Here is a 22,738-nt window from a genome sequence, read left to right as displayed (position 1 = left end):
GTAACATCTGAGCAGAGACTTAAAAGATGGTGGGAGTTGAATAAACCAAGAAACAGGAAGTCATGGGGTCCAGGAAGGAAGATTCACTGTAACAGAGGCAAAGGGAATCCCAGGACAAAAGGTGAGGGATATCCCAAGATGAAAGCTGCTCAGTTGGCCTAGGGAGCTACAAGTCCAGACTGGAAAAGATCAGAAGGTTCTGGAAGATACTTCTTAGTTATTCTATCAGTTTCATGTTCTTAATGTGTTTCAACTATTGAGAGGAGATTTATAAACCCCAGAAAAGCGAAAGACTGAATTAGTGTAAAGTGAAATAGAAAACTAACCAAATGGAGAAAAAACAAAAATGACAGCAATGGCATTAATTCAGCACGATGTGACAGTAACTGCAAATTGCATGTGTACTCTTAATGTTTTCTGTTAACTTTTCCTCATGCTTAAAAAGCCATCTGTTTAATAATGTGTTCTACTTATTTAATGAATACATGAATACTTCGAGTTTGCACTTTGCAATATCAAGATCAAATCTGTAAAAGACAAAATCTAGCCCAATTTCATTTGTTAAACATGCAAATTCTCTGAGCACACTAAGACGTATTTTTATCTGGGCCTAGATACTTGATTTTGTTGGGAGGTAGCTAAGGAGCTCTCTCAATGTCTCGACCATTGAGTCCTACATTATTATTATTTTTAAAGATTTTATTTATTTGACAGAGAGAGACACAGGGAGAGAGGGAACAGAAGCAGGGGGAGTGGGAGAGGGAGAAGCAGGCCTCCCGCCAAGCAGGGAGCCCAATGCGGGGCTCGATCCCAGGACCCTGGGATCATGACCTGAGTGGAAAGCAGACGCTTAACGACTGAGCCACCCAGGCGCCCCGAGTCCTACATTATTTTGATATGTAAAATCAACTACTTAAGTCACTAGCTTTTTATTCCTCTTCAGCTATAAAACTTCACATCTGGAGAAAAATGCTCTGCCTTGCCAATATTATAACAGTGACAGCTAACAATTACATATAGATTAAATAAAATTTGTCTTAGAAATTCTTTAAATTTACAAGTACAAAAACATTCTAAAATTTTTGTAAGAGCTGGGGTTGAGAATCTCAGACACTGCTGGAAAGCATTTTCCCTACATTCCTGGTGAATGGTCACACAGGTAATCAGATGAGTAAGATGTCAAATCATCAGAACCATCCTCCCAATCACCTTATCCAACTCCCTCCTTTTAAAAGGCATGTTAGAGTCTGGAAAACCGAAATGATTTGCCCAAAGTCAGACTCTGAAATGGTGGCCAGGCTGTTCTAGAATCCAGGCTTCCTAATTTCCGTCCAGATCCATCCAATTGTTCTGGGCTGCCCTGATCAAAAGGACACATTCATTTAAAATGCATGTGGGGGCACCTGGGTGGCTCAGTCATTAGGCGTCTACCTTCGGCTCAGGTCATGATCCCAGGGTCCTGAGATCGAGCCCCACATCGAGCCCCACACATCGGGCTCTCTGCTCAGCGGGAAGCCTGCTTTACCCTCTCCCACTCCCCCTGCTTGTGTTCCCTCTCTCGCTGTGTCTCTCTCTGTCAAATAAATAAATAAAATCTTAAAAAAAAAATAAAATGTAGGTGACCTCTATTTGCAAAGGACATGATACTATATATAGAAAACCCTAAAGATTCCACCAAAAAACTACTGGAACTGATAAATGAATTCAGTAAAGTCGCAGGCTACAAAATCAATGTACAGAAATCTGTTGCATTCCTATACACTATTAATGAAACAGCAAGAGTGAAATTAAGAAAACAATCCCATTTACAATTGTACCCAAAACAACAAAGTATCTAGGAATAAACTTAACCAAAGAGGTAAAAGACCTGTACTCTGGAAACTATAAAACACTGATGAAAGAAGTTCAAGACGATGAAAGAAATGGAAAGACATTCTATGCTCATGGGTTAGAAGAACAAATATTGTTAAAATGTCTACACTACCCAAAGCAATCTACACATTTAAAGCAATCCCTATCAAAATACCAGCAGCATTTTTCATAGAACTAAAACAATCCTAAAATTTGTATGGAACCACAAGAAGAACCAAAGCAATCTTAGAAAAACAAAACAACAAAACTAGAGGTCTCACAACTCCAGACTGTTATATTACAAAGCTGTAGTAATTAAAACAGTATAATACTGGCATAAAAATAGACACAGAAATCAATGGAATTGGACAGAAAACCCAGAAATGAACCCATGATTATATGGTCAATTAATCTTTGACAATGGAGGAATGCATATACAAAGGGAAAAAGTCTCTTCAACAAATGGTATTGGGAAACCTGGACAGCTACATGCAAAAGAGCAAAATCGAACACTTTCTTACACCACACACAAAAATAAACTCAAAATGGATTAAAAACCTAAATGTGAGACCTGAAACCATAAAAATCCTTGAAGAGAGCCCAGGCAATAATTTCTCTGACATTGGCTGTAGCAACATTTTTCTAGATATGTCTCCCGAGGCAAGGGAAATAAAAGCAAAAATAAACTATTGGGACTACATCAAAATAAAAAGCTTCTGCATAGCAAAGTAAACAACAAAACTAAAAGCAACCTACTGAATGGGTGAAGATTTTTTTTAAATTTATTTATTTATTTTAGAGAGAGAGAGAGAGAAGAGAGTGGGGCAAGGGGCAGAGGGAGGAGAGTCTTAAGCAGACTCCGCACTGAGTGCAGAGCTCGACAGGGGGCTCAATCTCACCACCCTGAGATCATGACTGAGCTGAAACCAAGAGTCGGATGCTTAACTGAACTGCACCACCCAGGCACCCAGAGAAGATATTTTTAAATGACATCTCTGATAAAGGGTTAGTATCCAAAATATATAAAGAACTATATGATATAACTCAATACCCCAAAACCAAAGAATCCAATTAAAAAATGGGCAGAAGACATGAACAGATATTTCTTCAAAGAAGACATCCAGATGGCCTACAGACACATGAAAAGATGCTCAACATCATGCATCATCAGGGAAATGCAAATCAAAACTACAATGAGATATCACCTCACACCTGTCAGAATGGCTAAAATCAAAAACACAAGAAACAACAAGTACTGGCAAGGATGTGAAGAAAAAAGAACCTCCTTGCATTCTTGGTGGGAATGCAAACTGGTGCAGCCATTGTGGAAAACAGTATGGAGGTTCCTCAAAAAATTAAGAAGAGAACTACCCTATGAATCAGGAATCACACTACTGGGTATTTACCCTCCCAAATACAAAAACACTGAAAGGGTTACATGCACCCCTGTGTTCGTTGCAGCATTATTTTACAATAGCCAAACTATGGAAGCAACCGTGTCCACCGATAGATGAATAGATAAAGAAGATGTGGTATATATACAATGGAATGCTGGCCATAAAAAAAAAAAAATGAAATCTTGCCATTGGCAACAACATGCATGGAGCTAGAGGGTAAAATGCTAAGTGAAGTCAGTCAGTCAGAGAAAGACAAATACCATATGATCTCACTCATATGTGGAATTTAAGAAACAAAACGAGCAAAGAAAAAAAAGTTAAGAGCAAGAGAGAGACACACATAAACCAAGAAACAGACTCATAACTACCGAGAACAAACTGATGATTACCAAAGGGGAGATGCATGGGGGGGGATGGGTTAAATAGGTGATGGGGATTAGAGAGTGCACTTCTTAAAAAAAAAAAAAAAAAAAAAGATGGTGAACTTAAACCCATCCATACCGATAAGTGCATTAAATGTAAATGGAATGAACATTCCATGTAAAAGACAGATAAAATGAAAATGCAGGTGCCTTGGTTCATTGGTAGATTTAAATACTATTCTGAGACATTGATGGCCACTGCAAATGCTCCATGGCCCTTTTGATGTCCTTGAGATTGAACATGAAAACCAAATTACTCTGTTTTTCATTCACTGGTTTAACTGCCATGGGGAAAAAAAAAGAAAAAGAGAAAGAAGAAAAAAAAAAAGAAAAGAAAATTCCTGTGTCTATTTTCCTTAAAGAAAAGTAGCAGATTTCCACATACCAAGCAGAAGCAGTTTAGAAAATTGTGTAGTATCCAAAATAAATACTCACTTCACAACTCTGCCATCTGTTTGGAATATTTGGCCTTAACTTCTGTTCACAAACAACTTTTCTCATTTCTTCAACTGATGGATCAGAAGGTACAAGATCATAATAAGGCAGCTGGTAATCTTCATGAATTCCTATATTGGTTAAAAAAATATATATATTTTTTGAAGAATTTACTCAGATAATGCCAGACCATTCTTTGTCCAGGCACACCCAAGAGTCCTATTTCAGGGTTCCATTAATTAATTAGTGAAGTGGAACAGGGCTTCTAGCTTGCTCTATCTCATCTACATCTGCATCAACAACCCATCTCTCTGAGTTGGTACTGGGCCCACACCTTGAAATTAAATATCACTATGGGATCAGCAAAGGCTATCTTAATGATGGTTAACTATGAGCTGTAATGACCTGATTGATATTTTCCCAAAGAACCCTCATGTGCAAGAAATGAGAGTTTTTATTCTGTGAGTGCTCAGCCTTGGTATAGGGATATACACTCTACCACGGAGATGTAAATCCTACAGGCAAATCTGAGGTGCAAGTCCTTTACCTCTACTTGGATCTGTCCTCTTTGCTACCATACAGAGACACACTCTCCCTGTTACTGCCATATAAACCTGAGACCCTAGTCTCAACCAAGCCTGGGCCACCAAGAATGAGAAACTATTGCTCAAGTAAATATCCAAAGTGCTCAATCTAAAATTAACTTAAAATAAACTTAGTTTAAAAAGTAGTGTAATGGCAATGTAATTGTATTCCGTATATACAACTTCCAGCTAAGAAGTTAGACAAAATAACCACACATTTGGGGTCGGGGAGGGGGCGGGTGAGTTTGACCCAGGTACATGCTCAAAACAGCTTCCTGGGTGGCCTCTCAAGTAGTCTTCCATTCTAAATAACTATATTCCAAGATAACAAGGGCTTGGTTTCTGATGCTTCCCAGGATTCAAATGGAAATAGAAAAAGAATACACTAAAATAAGGATGTCATGTCATTTCCCCTCACTGCAGGTTTTATCTCCTTTATTTTCTTTGGCACTCTCAGTGATCACCTGGTGAACATAATTTTAGACCGCTGATGTGTATAATTTCATTCAATAAAAAAAAAGGCTATCCCAGAACAGCTTCTGTTCATAATAAACTGTTGGGGGAGGGGGAGAAATTTACCACCAATGGAACATCGTCGAGCTATTTCCCAGAATACTAAGCCCATTGCATAGATGTCGGCACGTTTGAAGGATTCAAAGTGTTTCATATTTATGGAATCATCTAGAACTTCAGGGGCCATGTACCTAAAAAAGAAGTCAGCAATTTACTTTATGGAATGGTGGTCACTTTACTTTTGAACTGTTTCATATATTTTCTTTTTTTCCTGAGAATTTTTTTAAAAATCGGTATTAACTTTAAGACATTTCTCCCCTTTCAGCATGGTTCTGCTACTTTTTAAAATGACTCATACTTCTTATAAAAATTTTCCCAAAGTTCATAAAGTACAAAGTGAAAAATCATTCCATTACCACCACCCAGTGTTAACACTTTGATCAACATTCTTTCAGATACCACTATATAGACATATATATCCAGTATTATATAACTGAGACCATATTAAACTCAAGAAAAATATTAAATATCCAAACTGATTTGAAAATTAATGTCAACTAAATGCCACGAAAAGCTGAAACAGCAATTTCATGCTATCTGCCTTATGATCTTAGCTTCCAATGAAAGACACATATGTAACAATCATGACTATTAAGAATGTCTTAACACAAACCACCTACTTTGTCAAGTACTATGTGGGGACCATATATTTTAATCTAGAAGTCTTCTCACTAAAACAGGATGAAAGGATGAGGACATAATCCAGGGAACAAAATAATAGATAAAAAATGAATGCCAGTCCTCCTACTGATGCCACGTTGTAGGGTTCTGAAGTTTTAAAAACCCTACTAAAGTTATACATCAGGATTCATGAAGACCTGCAGCGACCACTGTCCTGGGAGCCTAAGTCAAGAGTTCCGAGAGCCCTTGCTGAATCCAGAAATCATAAATACCACTGAGACAGAATGAAGCTTGGCTCTATCCAAGGCCAAGGCAGTAATGTGGAGATATGCTGTGGCAACATGCTGTGATAACACACAGAGTAAGGCCTTTTGGGTGAGAAAGGCTGAGGTTCGAATCTCAGCTCTTCAGGTTACCATGTGTATGAGGCTGACCCCGTGACTTGCCTTCCATGGGGCTGTTTCCTCATCTGTGAAATGAGGACAACGTCACCCACCTAGTCATGTTCTTTAGAAAACTTGTGGATTCAACCAACGCAAGGCTGCTCTCAAGCAGCTTGCAATCCAATGGAACATATACACAAATAAATGGAGAGTTATAATGTGCTAAGTGCCCTCATGGTCCAGGTTCAGCCTGCTATGAGAGCCCTTGGTAAGGGCACCTCAGTCCGGAAAGGGCTTCCTCTGAGAAAGGAAGGGTGAGTACAAGTCAGGGAAACAGCAGGGCAAAGTCTGCTCTAGGATACAGTACATGCAGAAATTCTAAGGAAGAAAGAAAGGTGTATTTCCAGGAACTAAAAATCAGAAAATAGTTGGGCTAGCTACAGCATAGCATTTGAAGAGAGCATTAACTGAGATTATATATATATATGACACATTAAAATGACTAACACATACTGGGCACCCTAGAAGCATCAGCTACTATTGTTATTATAATTAATATAACGAATGATAATATTTTCTGGAAGGGCCACCTTTCATCAGCAGGCATCTTTAAAAGTCAGGTAACCTTGGCTTCAGAGCAGGCAAGACCATGAGATCTTCTACCTGTGGGCAATCTAATAAAGTACAGGTTTGAGTTTCAGAAGATATGTACATAAAAATGAGAAGGAAATGAAAAAGTTGATTTCAGAAGATACTAAACACTCTTCACAAGCATACCTTTTTGTTCCCACTCTGTGATTTGGAGCAATATCAATTGTATCTGTGGCTGAATCGTGTCTCACTGCCAGTCCTAAGTCTGCAATACAGCAAGTTCCATTCTTCTTTACCAAGATATTCTTGGATTTCAAATCTCTATGAGCAATGGCTGGCTTCCCTAAGGAACCAAAAGTAAACGTGATTGCTTAAAAGGTGATACCAATCACAATTCTCCCCCTTAGGTTCAAAGCCTCTACTCCTATCCCAATGTCAAAGCATTTCAGCTCACATCACCCACAATACCTGGACAATTACTAAACAACCTCAAGTGAATCATTATACCAAAAGTTGCTGAAATTACATTTCTTCAAAGAAAATAGAGAAAATAAGATGCTCTAAAAAATGGTGCTCAAGGGCGCCTGGGTGGCTCAGTCGGTTAAGCGACTGCCTTCGGCTCAGGTCATGATCCTGGAGTCCCGGGATCGAGTCCCGCATCAGGCTCCCTGCTCGGCAGGGAGTCTGCTTCTCCCTCTGACCCTCCTCCCTCTCATGCTCTCTGTCTCTCATTCTCTCTGTCTCAAATAAATGAATAAAATCTTAAAAAAAAAAAAAAAAATGGTGCTCAAAAATTGTAAGTCTAACAACTCAAAGACTGGGGGTTAAAGATGTTTGTTTGTTGACATCTTATGAATTATTTATGGAACTCTTGTCACAGACTGATATTTCAGTCCAAGGACCAAGCATCTACACCACTTCCTTTACCTACCAACTATAATATACTCAGTATTAAATTTACAACCTTTAAATACTAACAGTGGAAACCCTGGAGCCCTCCTACACTGCTGGTAGGAATGTAAAATGGTGCAGCCACTTTGGAAAAAAGAGTCACAGTCTGGTAATGCCTCAAAACCGTTAGTTGCTGTATAATCCAGTAATTCCACTGTATAAATAGAGAACTGAAAACATATACCCACACACACACACAAAGTGTACACCAATGTTCATAGAAGCATTATTCACAAAAGCCCAAAGTGGAAACAACCCAAGTGTCCATCAACTGATGGACAAATGTGGTATATCCAAACAATGGAATATTACTCAGCCATAAAAAAGAATGAAGTACTGATACATGCTATAACATGGATGAACCCTGAGAACATGCCAAGAGAAAGAAGCCAGCCACAAAAGATCACATATGACACAATTCCACTTAGAGGAAATGTCCAGAATAAGCAAATATATAAAGGCAGAAAGTAGATTAGTGGTTGCCCAGGACTAAGGAGTTTGGGAGGAAATGGGGAGTGACTGCTATGGGCACAGTGTTTCTTCTTGGAGTGATGAAAATGTTCTAAAATGGACTGTGGTGATGCACAACTCTGTGAATACACTAAAAGCCACTGAACTGTACACTTAAAATGGGTGAATTGTATGATATGTGAATCATAACGCAATACAACTGTTATTATCAACAACAGTAACAATTACAAAGATGAGGGAGACTAAGATGTGAAAGAGCATGTGTGTGGTAAAGTGGGGAGCGAGGGAGCCACCAGGTGGCAAGAGGATAATCGCTAGAGGAGAGAGATATATTGGCATGTGACAATCCTACATGGCATAAAAATTATACCATAACAATTTCATAACTAAAATTTAGTATATAATTTTTTAACTACAAAATGGTCTCATGAAGTCTCCTTATCTCAGAGTCAAATATAATTATTAGATTGCCAGATAACATTAGGTGGCATGCTGATTTTTAAAAAGCATTTTTCACATTACATTTGATACTACACATAAAAACACACATTCTTTCAGACTTGAATTCTAAAGTCGAGATCCTCAAAAATCACAAGACTAGATGCTACTTTTAAGAATTCACATACATATCAGTTTTGTTACAATGACTAGAGAATCTCTAAACAAATTCCCATATTCCTAACTCCACTTGAGATTTTCAACAGAAAGATAAAATAATTTCATTAAAAACCGCATTTTAAACATCTTTATTTAGGCTGACTTCTTAAAAAATTTTCTAACGGACATTAGATTCATGGGAATTTAAAGCTTAAATAACATAAGTACTTTGAGTTACCTTGGGTACCAACAATCTCCATGTGGAGATGGGCAAGTCCACTTGCTGTGGACAAAGCAAGTTTTATCATTCCTTCCACAGTAACTGTATATCTGTTCAAATAATCAAAAAGGGATCCATGCTCATGATAATCTGACACCAACCAGAGCTGAGTCCATGTGCCATTATCTGTAGAGTAGAATAACAATGTTTCAGATGGATTGTAGAACATCAATTTATCTACTCAAAAGTTACCACTTTTTACTCTCAATCCTGAATTCCACAACTGCAACATGACAGTACCTTAAGTTTGAATATTATTTCCTTCATATTTTCACTGTCTTATACTTTTACATACATATCTTTTAGATCCTCTGAGTAAGCCCCCTATTCTTGAGATAAGGCAAGGGTAACTAATCCCATTTAAGAGATAAGGAATCATAGTTCAAAGATGGTGATTTCAAATCTACACAGATGGTAGCAGAGCTGGGACTCCTGAGTGGCTAGAAAAATGTCTGGTTCAGGTGGGGTGCTCAGTAGTTGTTTCTGGAAGGAGGAAGGGAAAGGGGAGTGGGTGGAAGATGAGAAGTATCTGGAGCCTAGTGTAGCCACAGTAGGAATGGAATAGTAGAGGACAAAACTGAATGTGAGCTTAAATGAAGAAATACAAGCTTTAATCACAGACTATACATTCAGTTCACAAAGAAGCCGGATAAGAGATTATTCCAAGGTTTCCATCTTAGAAAAAAATATAAAAATAGTGGTATCATTGACAAATGGTAAAGCTGGAAGAGAAACTAAAATGTCAGGGGGAAAAAAAGCTGGGGCTGAACCCAGTTTTACACAAGGTGATTCTGAACTTCGACAACTAGGAATATGTATTCCAAAAATTTGTTTGTAAACTAATACATGGCTTTGAAATGTGTTTTCCCATGGGAATCATGGTAAAAACTCTGGCTAGGCTTCTAGGTTAGGCTGGTCCACAAAAGCCTATCTAACCTAGGAGTAGCAAGAAAACCATACACTAGGAAGCAGCACAATTCAGTAAAAGATACACATTTGGAGTCATTCTGACCTGGGGGGAACCCAGGGCCTAGTTATTATTGACTATGTGACCTCAGGTAAGTTTCTTACCCAATGAGGCTCTGTTTCTTCTTTTACACAGCAAGAATACCTTACTTTTGCAAAACTGTTAAGAAGAGTTAAAAAACAGGACAACTGATTAAGCATTTAATGGAATGCATGGCTCATAAGAATTTAAAATGGGCTGTCTCCTTCCCTATTGGTTGTAAAAACAAAAAAAAAAACCCACCCCAATTAACATAAAACAGATTCTGTAATTTTGAAAGTGGTACTTGAAGGAAAGCATCTCTGATTAGATGAGATAAAGAAAGGTATTTTCAGAAGATTCGGGAGGCGGTTTCTGGGTACTTTCAAAACAATTTAGATACTCATGTCACTAGTTCTTTATAAACTATATATATAAACAAAGCTTACTCTTCATAAACTTTATAAACTGATCCTATTCAAACTTGTACCTTTTCTTTTCCCTGATACAAATGCATCACTATTTCTACCTGCATGCTTATTAACCATGACTGAATTCTGAAAGGCTGACAAATTAAGAGGAACACAGGCAGATCGAAGAAAGGGAGATTTTCTGAGGTAATTAACAAGAGAAGCAGAAGAAGGATATTTAAGAGGCTGTGTAATATAAAGGGTTGTCTGAGGTGGAATTAACTAAATCAGGAGGATAAAGATAAAGGAGAAGGGAAATAGAGTGGATGGGCTAAATTCTGGGCAAAGTCCATTAACCCCTGACAAAGAAAGAAGAGAGTAGGGAAGATCCAAGAGGGTGAGCCAGTTCCCATGGTGACCACCAGATGACAGCACCAGCTTAGCTTGGCTGCTGCCTGAGCAAATGGGAAAAGAAAGTTCAGGGCACAAAGGCAAGGGCATTTTGCGCCAGGGTGTTTGCTTGGAATAGGCCTAAAACGTGTTGGGCCTGGGTCAGGTTTGAGCCCCAAATGACAGATTTAAAAGCAACCACCACAGCTGAGTTTGAAACTATGCACGTGGCTAAGTCCTTCAAGGGAGCAATTACTGTTTGTAGACTTAGAGCCTTCATACAAATCAGTAAAAAGAGTTTTAGAAAGCAAACACAACTACTAAGAAATAAGAAATGAACACAGAAAATCTAGAGTCACAGAACATTGTTTCTAAGGTTGTTTTAAGAGTTAGAGGGGACGCTAAATGGTGCCAAAGGCAGAAGAAAATGAAAACTAAGGACTTGGTCAAACTATGATCACTGCTTTTGTTTGTTTTTACATTAAGTAATACTAAACTGGTAATAGCCACTGATAAATCACTGCCTACAGCCATCACATCCATCACTGCCCTAAGTCACAAAAAAGAGATAATCAAGGGGCGCCTGGGTGGCTCAGTCGGTTAAGCATCCAACCCTTCCTTTTTGGCTCAGGTCATGATCTCAGGGTTCTGAGGATCAAGCCCCAGGTGGGGCTCTGCTTTCAGCGGGAAGTCTGCTTGAGATTCTTTCCGCTTCCCCCCCCCTCCCTCCCCATCTGCTCATCCCCCTGCTCGTGCTCATTCGCTCGCTCGCTCTCTAAAATAAATAAATAAATAAATAAATAAATAAATAAATAAATAAATAAATAAATAAATAAAATCTTTTAAAAAAGACCTAGATAATCAAATATTAGATGGCTTTTAATGTGATATATATATCAATATATAATATACAATAAACAGTATGTTGTATACAAGTATATAATACAAAATATACAGTATATAGGAAGGCATACAATATTTTCAGGAAACCAATCCAATTACTCAGATTTAGTCTCTAATCCTAACTACCAGTTTTTAAATACAAGGAGCAAGTTCAGAGATACTACAGAAATTCAATCAACACAATCCAAAATGTGGTAAGCCCTACAGGACAAATAATCCAGTTTCTTCAAGAAACTGCAAGAAAAAAAAAAAAAAATGAAGAGAAACAAAGCAATTTTAAGGGATTTCAGATAAATATCAACCAAATGCCATGTGTGGACTTCATATCCTACAGTGAGTAACCAATTGTTTAAAAAAAAAAGAATATACAACTGCAGAAATGTGAAACTGACTGGATACTGATGACATTTTAAAAATTGACAACAGGAATTTGGTCATGCTGCATTATGATTCCTTAATCTAAAGATACAAAAGAAAGGTGTTTATGGATAAAAAGATATATACCATATCTTTGGCTTCAAATAATTCAGAGAGAGGCAGAGTAGGCAGAATCAGATCAAATATGATTGGCAATGAGCTAATCACTGTTGAAGCTGGGTGACAGGTGTTCTTTATACTCTACTCGCTCCACTTTTCTATATATTGGAAATTTTCTAGAAATAAACTCTTAAAAAAACCCCAATAAATGCATACTGAGAATAAATCTGAAAATACAGAAAAGCAAAAGGGAAAATCATTAAACAATATTCTGAAGAAATAAATATTGTTGAAGAAAATGGGAAGGGAGAGGAGGAAAAAGAGGACCATGGTTCTGGCCAATCTCAAAGAGAAAATGATAGCATTTTTTAAAAATAGGAAAGCTGGGAAATGCATCTGATTGCGGGCGGGGCTGATGAGAGTTCTAACGCCGAGTCTCTGATGAAACTACAAAAGCAGCAACTATGGGCACAACAGTAAGAGCCGAAGCCAAGACAGCAGATGAAGTCCAGTGAAGCCACTGCTCCCCATTAGCGCTCATTCTGACTCTCCACTGACTCTCCTGCAGCATCGGACTGAGCCAGGGCCCCAGGCACCTGTATCACAGGCAAGAAAGTGTCTAGATGGTTGGTTATCAATGGGCACGGTGGTCCTGGAGGAACTATTTCTCTATGTAATGGAGTTGATTTAAAAATTTATTTATTTAATGGGTGCCTGGGTGGCTCAGTTGGTTAGGCAACTGCCTTCGGCTCAGGTCATGATCCTGGAGTCCCAGGATCGAGTCCCGCATCGGGCTCCCTGCTCAGCAGGGAGTCTGCTTCTCCCTCTGACCCTACCCCCTCTCATGCTCTCTCTATCTCATTCTCTCTCTCAAATAAATAAATAAAATCTTTAAAAAAAAAAAAAAAAATTTATTTATTTAAAAGATTACCTAGCCCCTGCCAACTTAAAACACAGAATACACTGAGAAGTTATTTTTACTCTTCCTATAAATAAGGTCATTAGTATCTATTAAAATGCCCTAATGGTCATTAGGTCAAAAGAAATTTAAAGGAAACAGATCTCTGGGCTCTAACTTATCTCAAAATTTTGAGCAACCAGAGTTTATAAAACTCTATTTTTTCTATGCTATGACTATACTCAACTTACTAACTGCCTAAAACCAAAATAACAAAAGCACATCCCTTTTAAATTTAAATATAACTCTTTTATCTTATAAAACAGAGATTTAGAAACATGTCAAGAACATCTTTAAGAAGTTCCTGTTTTTTAAGCTTCTGCGTCCGGCTCGGGTCGTGATCCCTGGGTCCTGGGATCGAGCCCCGCATCGGGTGCCCTGCTCAGTGGGGAGCCTGCTTCTCCCTCGCCCTCTCCCGACGCCTGCCACTCCCCCTGTTTGTACTCTCTCTTGCTGTCAAATAAATAAAAAAAATCTTTAAAAAAAAAAAAAGAAGTTCCTGTTTGTAAAGGTTTCTAATATATTCTTTTTGACTTATTGGGTCTAATCTGTATGTCAAACATTTATTTCTCATCAAATCTGACAATGTTTAGTATCCATATTTGTAGAAAGGCTCAAGTAGACATTATACTCAAAGGAGAAGCAGATGTTACTGACCTTTATTGTCTGCTGCTATAAATCCCAAGATGTTTTCATGACGTAACATTACAGTCTGATAAATCTCTGCCTCACGGAACCATGAGCGCTCTTCTCTAGAGGAGAATATTTTAACAGCAACTTCTTCTCCTCTCCACTTTCCTCGCCAAACTTCTCCAAATCGACCTTTGCCAATACTTTCTTGTAACACAATAGTTCTTGCAATTGTTCTCTGAACGAGCAGAGGTAAACCTAAAGATAAAAATAGGCATTAAAGAGTGACAGAATAACTCCAAAAGCTCTGTCTTTAAAGAACTTAACAATCTCACTAAGGAGCGGCAGACTACATTTGCAAAAATAGTAATTCATAATAAAATGAAAACAGGATTATAAATATAATAAAAGAATCTAGAAACTCCTGCCTAGAGAGTCCAGGTAGGCTTTATAAAGTAAGTTGAATCTGACTCTCCTTTACAGAAGGGATAGCACCACAGGAGAAGAGGAAATAAGATTTTCAGGTAGGAGGACTATTAAAGCAAAGGTAGAAGAGGGAAATGAATGAATGTTTACAGAACCAGCTCAGTTAAACAGAAGGGCAATGTGTGTGGTAAAGCAGCAGAAGAGAAGAGAAGCTGTCATCAGAGTATGAAGAGTACTGAATGCTGAGCTCAAGATGACCAATGAGAGGGGTGCCTGGATGGCTCAGTCGGTTAAGTGTCTGCCTTCAGCTCAGGTCATGATCCCACGGTCCTGGGATCTAGTCCTGCAGCGGGCTCCTTGCTCAGTGGGAAGCCTGCTTCTCCCTCTCCCTCTGCCTGCCACTCCCCCAGCTTGTGTTCTCTCAACTCTCTCTGTCAAATAAATAAAATCCTTAAAAAAAAAAAAAAAAAAAAGACCAATGAGAGCTGTGGATTAAACAGGAACTATTAAAAATTTCTGAAAGGTTCATGAATGAGGAGAAGCAATTTAAAAATTGCTTTCAGAAGGATGAATCTGGTAATGGTTTTACTGATGGGAGGAGAAAAGTATGTGAACACAAGAAACATAAAATCAGTATGTACAATCCATACTGATTTCAATAAATCAGTAAAAATTATCACAGAAACCATTTCAAGACAAGCAATTTACGCACTAGGAACTGGCTGGCTGCGCAGGCAACATTAGTATCTTAAAGAATGATGCCAAGGAACTTAATGTGGTGATGGGACACTGGCATTATTTCACCATCTGAACGTGCCCTACTCTAAAATATGTATATAAATTTTTAAAATACTGTCACACTTACTTGTTTACAGAAAAGGATTTATCACTACCTGCAACATTTAAGTATCACTGTATGTGGGACTATTCCAATTCACTTAATATCACATCCCCTCATGGACTAAGTAAGTGTCATCTTAAATTATACTGACCCTGACAATAAAAATACCAGTATAAACCATGTTCTACACTAGTATTTTTTTCATACAATCTATACACATAAATGTGTGTAATTTATAATCTATATTCAGAGTTCCTTGCTAGACCAAATTAAACCAATGGTAGTAAATGAAATTATGTGCTGTCTTTGGTTTCCTGATGTGAAATGCTTCTAAATTCAAACGTTAAGTCTTTAAAGTGATCAGAAGTTTTTCCTCTTTTCATCTATAAGTTTCTCAAATGGGTCCTTTTCCTCTTCTTGTTCTCTATCCTCCCCACCTCCTGCAAAGTAGTTAGCAGTCTAATTATAAACAATTGTTTTTATGTTTATAAGGAGGCTGCTAGCTAAAAACAGATCTGTGAAAAATCCTTATTTAAATCAAGGAGCTCTTTTAATATTATGAATATCCTTAATTGTGTTGTTTAGTATAGATACTAATTTGTAAAATTTTCTTACAGCCTTTGAATGGGGTCATATGATATACTTCAAGATTTAAAGTACACTTAAGAGTTAACTTCAGGAGGCTACTCTGGAAGTTAGAAAGGCAAGGAGTACAGAAGAAAGGGGAATTACAACAAATGGGCAGTCTGAAAATGTCTAACACATTCAGGTCCCATGTAAGTGATATGGTCAAGAAAGCTACCAGGACAAGGAAAGTTTCTGTCTCCCCATTATCACTGGATTCTAGATCCCAAACTAAAATTCAAAGCCAAATCTAGATTCATCATATTATCTATATTTAGTCACCATAACCCACGTGAATACATGAGCACTTTTAAAAAGTAATAATTTTCTTCTAAAGAGAAAAATAAATAGGGCTAATTCAAATCTCTATGTTCTCTGCTTTCCTCTTCTGTATCCTTAGAACTGCTTGAAAGAAAAACTTCAATAGGGAAACAGGGTCCGAGCAGCTTCGCGTGCAGTGAACAATCGAAATAAGACCTGAACATTACCTGCGTACATTATAAGAGATTATAAGCATGAACAAAACATAATGAACAGTGGCCTAAGAGATTCACTCTCTTTCAAAAACTGGCACATGTGCACATGCACACACACACTTTACAATCTAATGACAGCTTAAATAAGGGCACACTCACAACCTGTGATTCAAATTAATGCAACAGGGATTAGGTTAGCTTCAGGCACAGAGCTGCCCACAGTTCCCAAGTTAAAGATACAGTCTTTGAGAAATAGAGATCAGGCCTTTCCTCCACTATGGTCATGATACTAAATAATAAACATATGAATTCATAACATGAAATGTTTAGTTTTACCTTTTCTCAATAAGCAAAAGAACTAAAAAGGGTATTACATAAAGACATTTTACTTACAGTCATGAGTCCCATGCATGAGACAGCATTAAGGCTTTATAATGAATAGAAGGGAAACAGGTGGCATTTTCTGCTATCATTCACCATAAGATAGCCTCTGTCTCAATAAATTTGGAGGCCATTCAGCACATAATGAACTATGACAGGGAAAGGAGGCCTTCAACTAAGTTTTTTTGGTACAATGCAGCAAACTGATACCGTATGTCAGATTTTTCTTCCAAATATCTTTCCAATAAGAGTAACACCTGTCATTTGGACAGAACTACAATTTATCAAAACATCTTGTCTCACTTGAACCTCACAACAATCCAATGACGTGCACAGGGCAGGGTTCTTTACTTTCATTTTAAAGATAAAATAACTTGGGCATGAGACATCAGCTAACTGCCCGAAGCCACAGAGCTAGCAAACAATGTAGACAAGTTTTTGCAGGGTAAGGCATAAAAGAGGGGAGAGAAGCTTTCAGACAACAGAGCTGTGGTTCCTGGTGTATCTAAAAATACAGATAAAATGGAAAAAGAGTGATTTCATTCTTGACTTCATGTCTGTATCTTAAAAAGTAAATAAATGCATTCTTATTCAGAACTCTGCTGCCTTCCAGACAGCAATTTCTTCTAATCCTTTAGGTAGGCTTATTCCCCTGGAGGCCTGTTAGAGTACTACTGTGCCAAGTGGCAGGAGCAGCTGTGATTTCCCTGGGTGTAAGTTTGGCAACAAGGGATTAATTCCAAATGATCTGTAGCCACCCTGATTTCCTGTGACTTTGGTCTTTGCTTATCACAGTTTTTTTGATCTAGGGATGACTTCTAGAATGAGCCCGATCTCCTTTGGGAACCCTTTGGACTAACTCAGAATCAACTGGAAACCCTGGGGAAGCCCTAAAACAAGCTCTCTCCACTCCTCTACCACTCCAGCCCAAAGACTGTCACATCTCCAGTGCCAAGGCTGTTCCATCTCAATCCAACCTCTCACTGCCTCCCTGCTCACAATGGTCTCAGGGATCCTTAAAGGCTGCCTTGAGAGACCTGGGTTCCGGTGCAAACCTGTATGTGTCCTAGTGTCATGGATCGAAGTCACTTACTGAATATACATGGCCAAAGTCAACAGACAACTTCAGGCCAAGAATTCAGTTTCTTCATACTTATATGACTCAACAAATATGCATATAAATCAATATATATTCATTTCCTTAAAATAATAGACATTTGTCATTGTGTGAACTTTCTGTAGTATCAGATGTGATTTCATGCTTCAGTCATATTCTTCCTCTGGTCACAACTTCTGCTTTAATGTTCGTTTAGTAACTTGATTATAAAATTAGCGAAATTTTCATTGGGTATATTTTTTCTTTTTTTTTTTTTTTTTAAGATTTTATTTATTTGACAGAGAGAGACACAGCGAGAGAGGGAACACAAGCAGGGGAGTGGGAGAGGGAGAAGCAGGCTTCCTGTGGAGCAGGGAACCCGATGCGGGGCTCAATCCCAGGACCCTGGGATCAGGACCTGAGCCGAAGGCCGACGCTTAACAACCGACCCACCCAGGCGCCACCACTATGTATATTTTCAAATCTTCATTTTATCTATAAACCTAGGCTTTCTTTGAAGTTGTTTTATATTTTCCAAAAGACAGTATATCTCAGGATCTGTTCCATATTTATGATGAGGAAACAGAAGCCCAAAAGAAGAAAAACAGTTTAACCAAGGTCAGAGTCAACCAATGACAAAATTTGCACTGGAATCTAGATCTCTTGATTCCTGGCCCAGTGTCAAATTACAATATTGTAGAGGACAGGGGTCTTCCTCTCTTAGCATCCTTTCAAAGCACATGCCAGTGAAAAAATAAATCCCTTTCAGTTTAAACATGAAGCACTGCTATACCAAAATCCACTTCAAGGGATGATCCTGGCAACTAACCAGTCTATTTCTGACACCGCAAGAATCAGCAAATGAAACTGAGAAAAGCAAACATCACAGAGGCCATGAATCCATAAAGCTATATTCAATAATAAGGTGGTTAGACATTTTTCTGAAATGAGAAAATCATCATTAGTTTAATAAAAAACTAGGTCTGAGCTAAAGACAGCAATTTCATACGTTAAAAAAGCAAATAACCTTCACAATTCCAAACACATTTTCTGTCATGCTTGCTTTCAAGTATAAAAATAAAGCTGCTAAACAATCCTGAATAGAATGGGTAGCCGCAGATCATTTGAGTATCTATGAACTTCAGCCTCACCCATAAGAAAATAATTATCCTTATTCTTTTTATCTCATGGAGTCATAAGAAGGTGAGAAAGCTTTGAAATTTATACAAACATGAAGCTGACTTACTTATTTCAACAGTAAAAGTACATTCTAATTTGTCTATGCTAAACTAGTCACAGTCAGACCTTTATTGGGCTTAAAGTTGGAATTTGTATTCACACTATCCCAAGTTTTAAACACACTAAGCCAAACTGGCTTAGCCAACTAATAAAATAAATAATCCAGTTAACTTTTAAAAGATTTCTTAGGAAAAAGGAAAAATAATTCCATTACCTGATCCAGAACCTGATGTCGTCATATCATATATTAAATCTTTTAATGTAGTGCCCTCTGAAATAAAAGGGCGATCTAAGGAAGGATCCTCTTCATTTGGCACGCGATGGTGAATGACAGTACGGTTATGGCAGATATAAACCATCAACATGAGTGAGATGCAGACAAAGCAGACTGGTCCAGCAATGACAGCTGCCAGTTCGACGGGACCAAGGCCAGATGATGGCTTTCCTGAAAAAGAGCCTCAAATGAAATAAACATCAACAATAGCAAAAACACTGAAGGTGGCAACCACAATTTCCTAATCCTCCACATTTCCTATACTTGGCCACTACTCCCATTAGTCAGAGAACCTCATTCCAGAAGCTCATAAGGCTCAAATCCAGAACAAGTGAATCATCCAGTCTTCACCCACTGGCCCCCCTTTCATGATCACCAGCTCAGTCAACATCCACTTACTCTTCCTCTGCTCTTCAGCCTTCATCTAAGGAAGTAACTTTCCCATTCTTGAGATCTTTATTTGGATTTCTTATGATAGAATCCTAATTCTAGGAATTTCTTTTAAGAAGAGTAAATGGGTCCTTACACACTGAATACTTAATTATCTAAAGATGGCTATTGCTTTTATATATGGAAAATCTTGGCTGATCTAAAGAATTTTGGGTAACAATTAATATACGATGTTCCACCGCCTTTTGGTATTTAAAAAAAGAAGAAAATCTGAACTTTTTCTCCCTTTTAGAGGTAAGCGGTGCTACCTTGGGCTGAATGCATAAACAATTTTCTTCTTTATTCTTGAAACTGACACTTTTTTATTATATGTATTTGGTTAAGTATTTTTTCATTAATTTCATTAATTTTGGTAGCACATTCTTTTCTGTCTGCTTGTATGTCATTTTCTGGAATTTCTGTAGTAAGCATACTGGATCACCTAGATTTATCCTCTACATCTCTTAATTTGCCCACTGTCTTTTCTCCCTGAATTGTAACACAATTTCTCAAGCTTGTCTTGCCTTAAGCTTGTCTCACACTAGGCTATAAAATATTAGTCTCCAGTCTGCTACTCACTTTCAATATTACATTTTTAAAAATAATTCATCAATTGAGCTTTTCATCTAAAAGTGATCTTTAACTGAAAATGGACTTTGGACTGTCTGAAAGTTCTTCCTTATCATGAGGTTAAGTCTTTTTCATAGGACGAATCTACTCTGATTTACCCAGTTCAGTTCACTTCTTTTGAACCACTGAATCTTTTCATTTGGTAATTTTTTGGCTGTTTGCTTAACAGAGACCTGGGAATGAGGGATTTATGTATGTTTAGCATTAGAAATGAAGTAAGTGCTTCACAAGGCTTTATAAGCCTTCATTTAGATATTTCAAGCCCAAACAATGGAAATGGGGAATTCCGGAATTATAATTTTCTTTGTCATATTAGAATTGCAGATACCCTAAAGAGAAGTCAGAAAAATTAGTCATTTGAAACTTGCCATGGGGAAGCTTCCCTATAATGCTGAAGATCTGGTTTTACTTTGCTATTATCACTTGAATGAAGAGGAGGACTCCTCCCTCTGTAGCCTGCAGGACCGGCCCTTTTCTGCTTGGCCACAGCAGTGCTTCCTACTTCAGTTAGCATGATGCCTGGATCAACTGTGAGTGGACAGTGAGCACTGTGGTCTGCCTCCCTGAGCAATGAAACCAGGTACTTCTTCCTAAAGGAGAATGACCGTTTGCTCCTGTAACCTTCTCACCCCAAACCCCTCAGGTTAAGGTTTGGTGGGATTTTGTAAGAGGTCCTTTCACTCCCTGCTTTTCATATGGGTAGTCAAACTTCACTAGTCTGAAGTTATCTGCACTACAAATTACAGAAGTTTCTCACAAGCACAGGCATGAGGGTGGTGTTCTTCCACCAATTCGGCTAGCATGAATATAGATTTCCCGCATTTTTATATTCCTTTGATTATGACAGTAGAAATTTGGGATTTGAGGAAGGTGATGGAGGAGGTAAATACTTGTGCTCAGACTAACATCTTAAACCAGAACCTGAAAATTAAACTAATCCTAAGAGTGTATAAAGCCTTCAAATTCCTGGCTCTGCCAGGACATTGTAAAATGTAAACTATGGCAAAGGACCAAAACCTAGAAATCACATATAATGATTTATAAAGATCATAAAGCAAGGTTACATTACAAAATGAAGGCATCTGGACTGTTTAGTGCTGCTCTCAATTCCTGCCCATTATCAACTGCTTTAAAAGGCTGGAGCATTATGTAAGGAAAAGAAATCCACTCTGAGGACAAAGTAGGGACCCCCTGAGGACATACTGCTATGGCAGCTTTGTCAGAATTCGCCTTTAAGAGGCTAGTCTTTAGGCCCTAACGGACCTCAGAGAAAGTCTATTATTGGAACCACGTTGTCAAACAACACACACCCAGAAGTCGGGATCTTGGCTACTCCTGTAACTCTACAACTATGGACAGGTTCCTTCTTGCCTTGGAACTGAATGAGCTGGGGTAGACGAAGTTCTAAGATCCCTTCCAGTTCTAAAACCATAGTCAGAATCAGCTTTTCTTGTAGTATTAAGAAAAAAAAATCTTATACAACAACTTACCAACAGTTGGGAGTTCTATTTTATTGCAATGGTCCTGGTTGCAGCAATAGGTTGTAGTAACAGACCCAGTTTTTGAAGATGGTGCACATACAAATGGTCTGTCTCGAGGAATTAGGTCAATTTCAGCTATACACATGCTATTGTGTATAACTTTGTCTGTGGTCTCTGTGACAGAGACAAAGCAGAGCCCATCTGTCACACAAGTAAAATTGTCTTTTGTACAAAGGTGGCAGAAACACTGTAATGCTGGAAAAAGAGAACAAGATTCTATTAGAAAAAATTCTCCAAGTTAACAATTTGAAATTATCCCATATTCACTAAAATAATACATTCCTGATCCTATTATAATCATACAATTTCTTTGCACTGTTCAAAAAACAAAACTCTTACTACTCTCAGAAGTTCTAAATTCGGGCGCCTGGGTGGCTCAGTTGGCTGAGCGACTGCCTTCAGCTCAGGTCATGATCCTGGAGTCCCGGGATCAAGTCCCACATCGGGCTCCCTGCTCAGCAGGGAGTCTGCTTCTCCCTCTGACCCTCTGCCCTCTCGTGTGCTTGCTCTCTCTCTCTCTCTCTCAAATAAATAAAATCTTAGAAAAAAAAAAAAGAAGTTCTAAATTCTGTTGAGAACCACACATACGTAGGAGTCAAATATGATAAAATCTGGACCCACGTTTTTTTCTAAAACTTTTTTGCTTCCAAGTATAGAAAAATTCTTACAAGTAATTTCATTAAGTTAAGGCAAGCACTTGCCCTCCTATTTGAAACACAGTACATTTAAATTTTTTATTGTTATTCTTAACAGCTCAAAGCTATGTATTCACATAGTCCCCCATTGGGAAGCAATGCGTAAAAATACTTCCACCTACTAATGGTAGGTTGGAAATGTCATTTGGGTGGATTTATGGCAACGGAGTAAAATGG

The 22,738-nt window shown here is 38.1% G+C and overlaps 1 protein-coding gene across 3 annotated transcripts in view; it reads right to left on the bottom strand.

Annotated features, from left to right (window-relative positions):
* Positions 1-22,738, bottom strand: part of TGFBR1 (transforming growth factor beta receptor 1) — a 54,454-nt gene that overhangs the window by 5,986 nt on the left and 25,730 nt on the right. For 2 of the 3 annotated variants that reach the window (XM_081803263.1, XM_081803265.1), the window contains 7 exons: positions 21,816-22,061; positions 19,207-19,449; positions 13,937-14,167; positions 9,115-9,282; positions 7,044-7,200; positions 5,269-5,393; positions 4,106-4,236 (listed from right to left, as the gene is read on the bottom strand). In XM_081803263.1, coding sequence (XP_081659389.1) covers positions 4,106-4,236; positions 5,269-5,393; positions 7,044-7,200; positions 9,115-9,282; positions 13,937-14,167; positions 19,207-19,449; positions 21,816-22,061 — 1,301 coding nt within the window. The remainder of the gene's footprint in view (positions 1-4,105; positions 4,237-5,268; positions 5,394-7,043; positions 7,201-9,114; positions 9,283-13,936; positions 14,168-19,206; positions 19,450-21,815; positions 22,062-22,738) is intronic. The other variant, XM_081803264.1, reaches the window with a different exon arrangement.

The sequence above is a fragment of the Leptonychotes weddellii genome, chromosome 14, assembly GCF_054177405.1.
Source record: "Leptonychotes weddellii isolate Sample4059 chromosome 14, ASM5417740v2, whole genome shotgun sequence".
In the NCBI taxonomy this organism is placed as follows: Eukaryota; Metazoa; Chordata; class Mammalia; order Carnivora; family Phocidae; genus Leptonychotes; species Leptonychotes weddellii.
The sequence above is the reverse complement of the archived record's forward strand: the minus strand, read 5'-3'. Positions and strand labels throughout refer to the sequence as shown.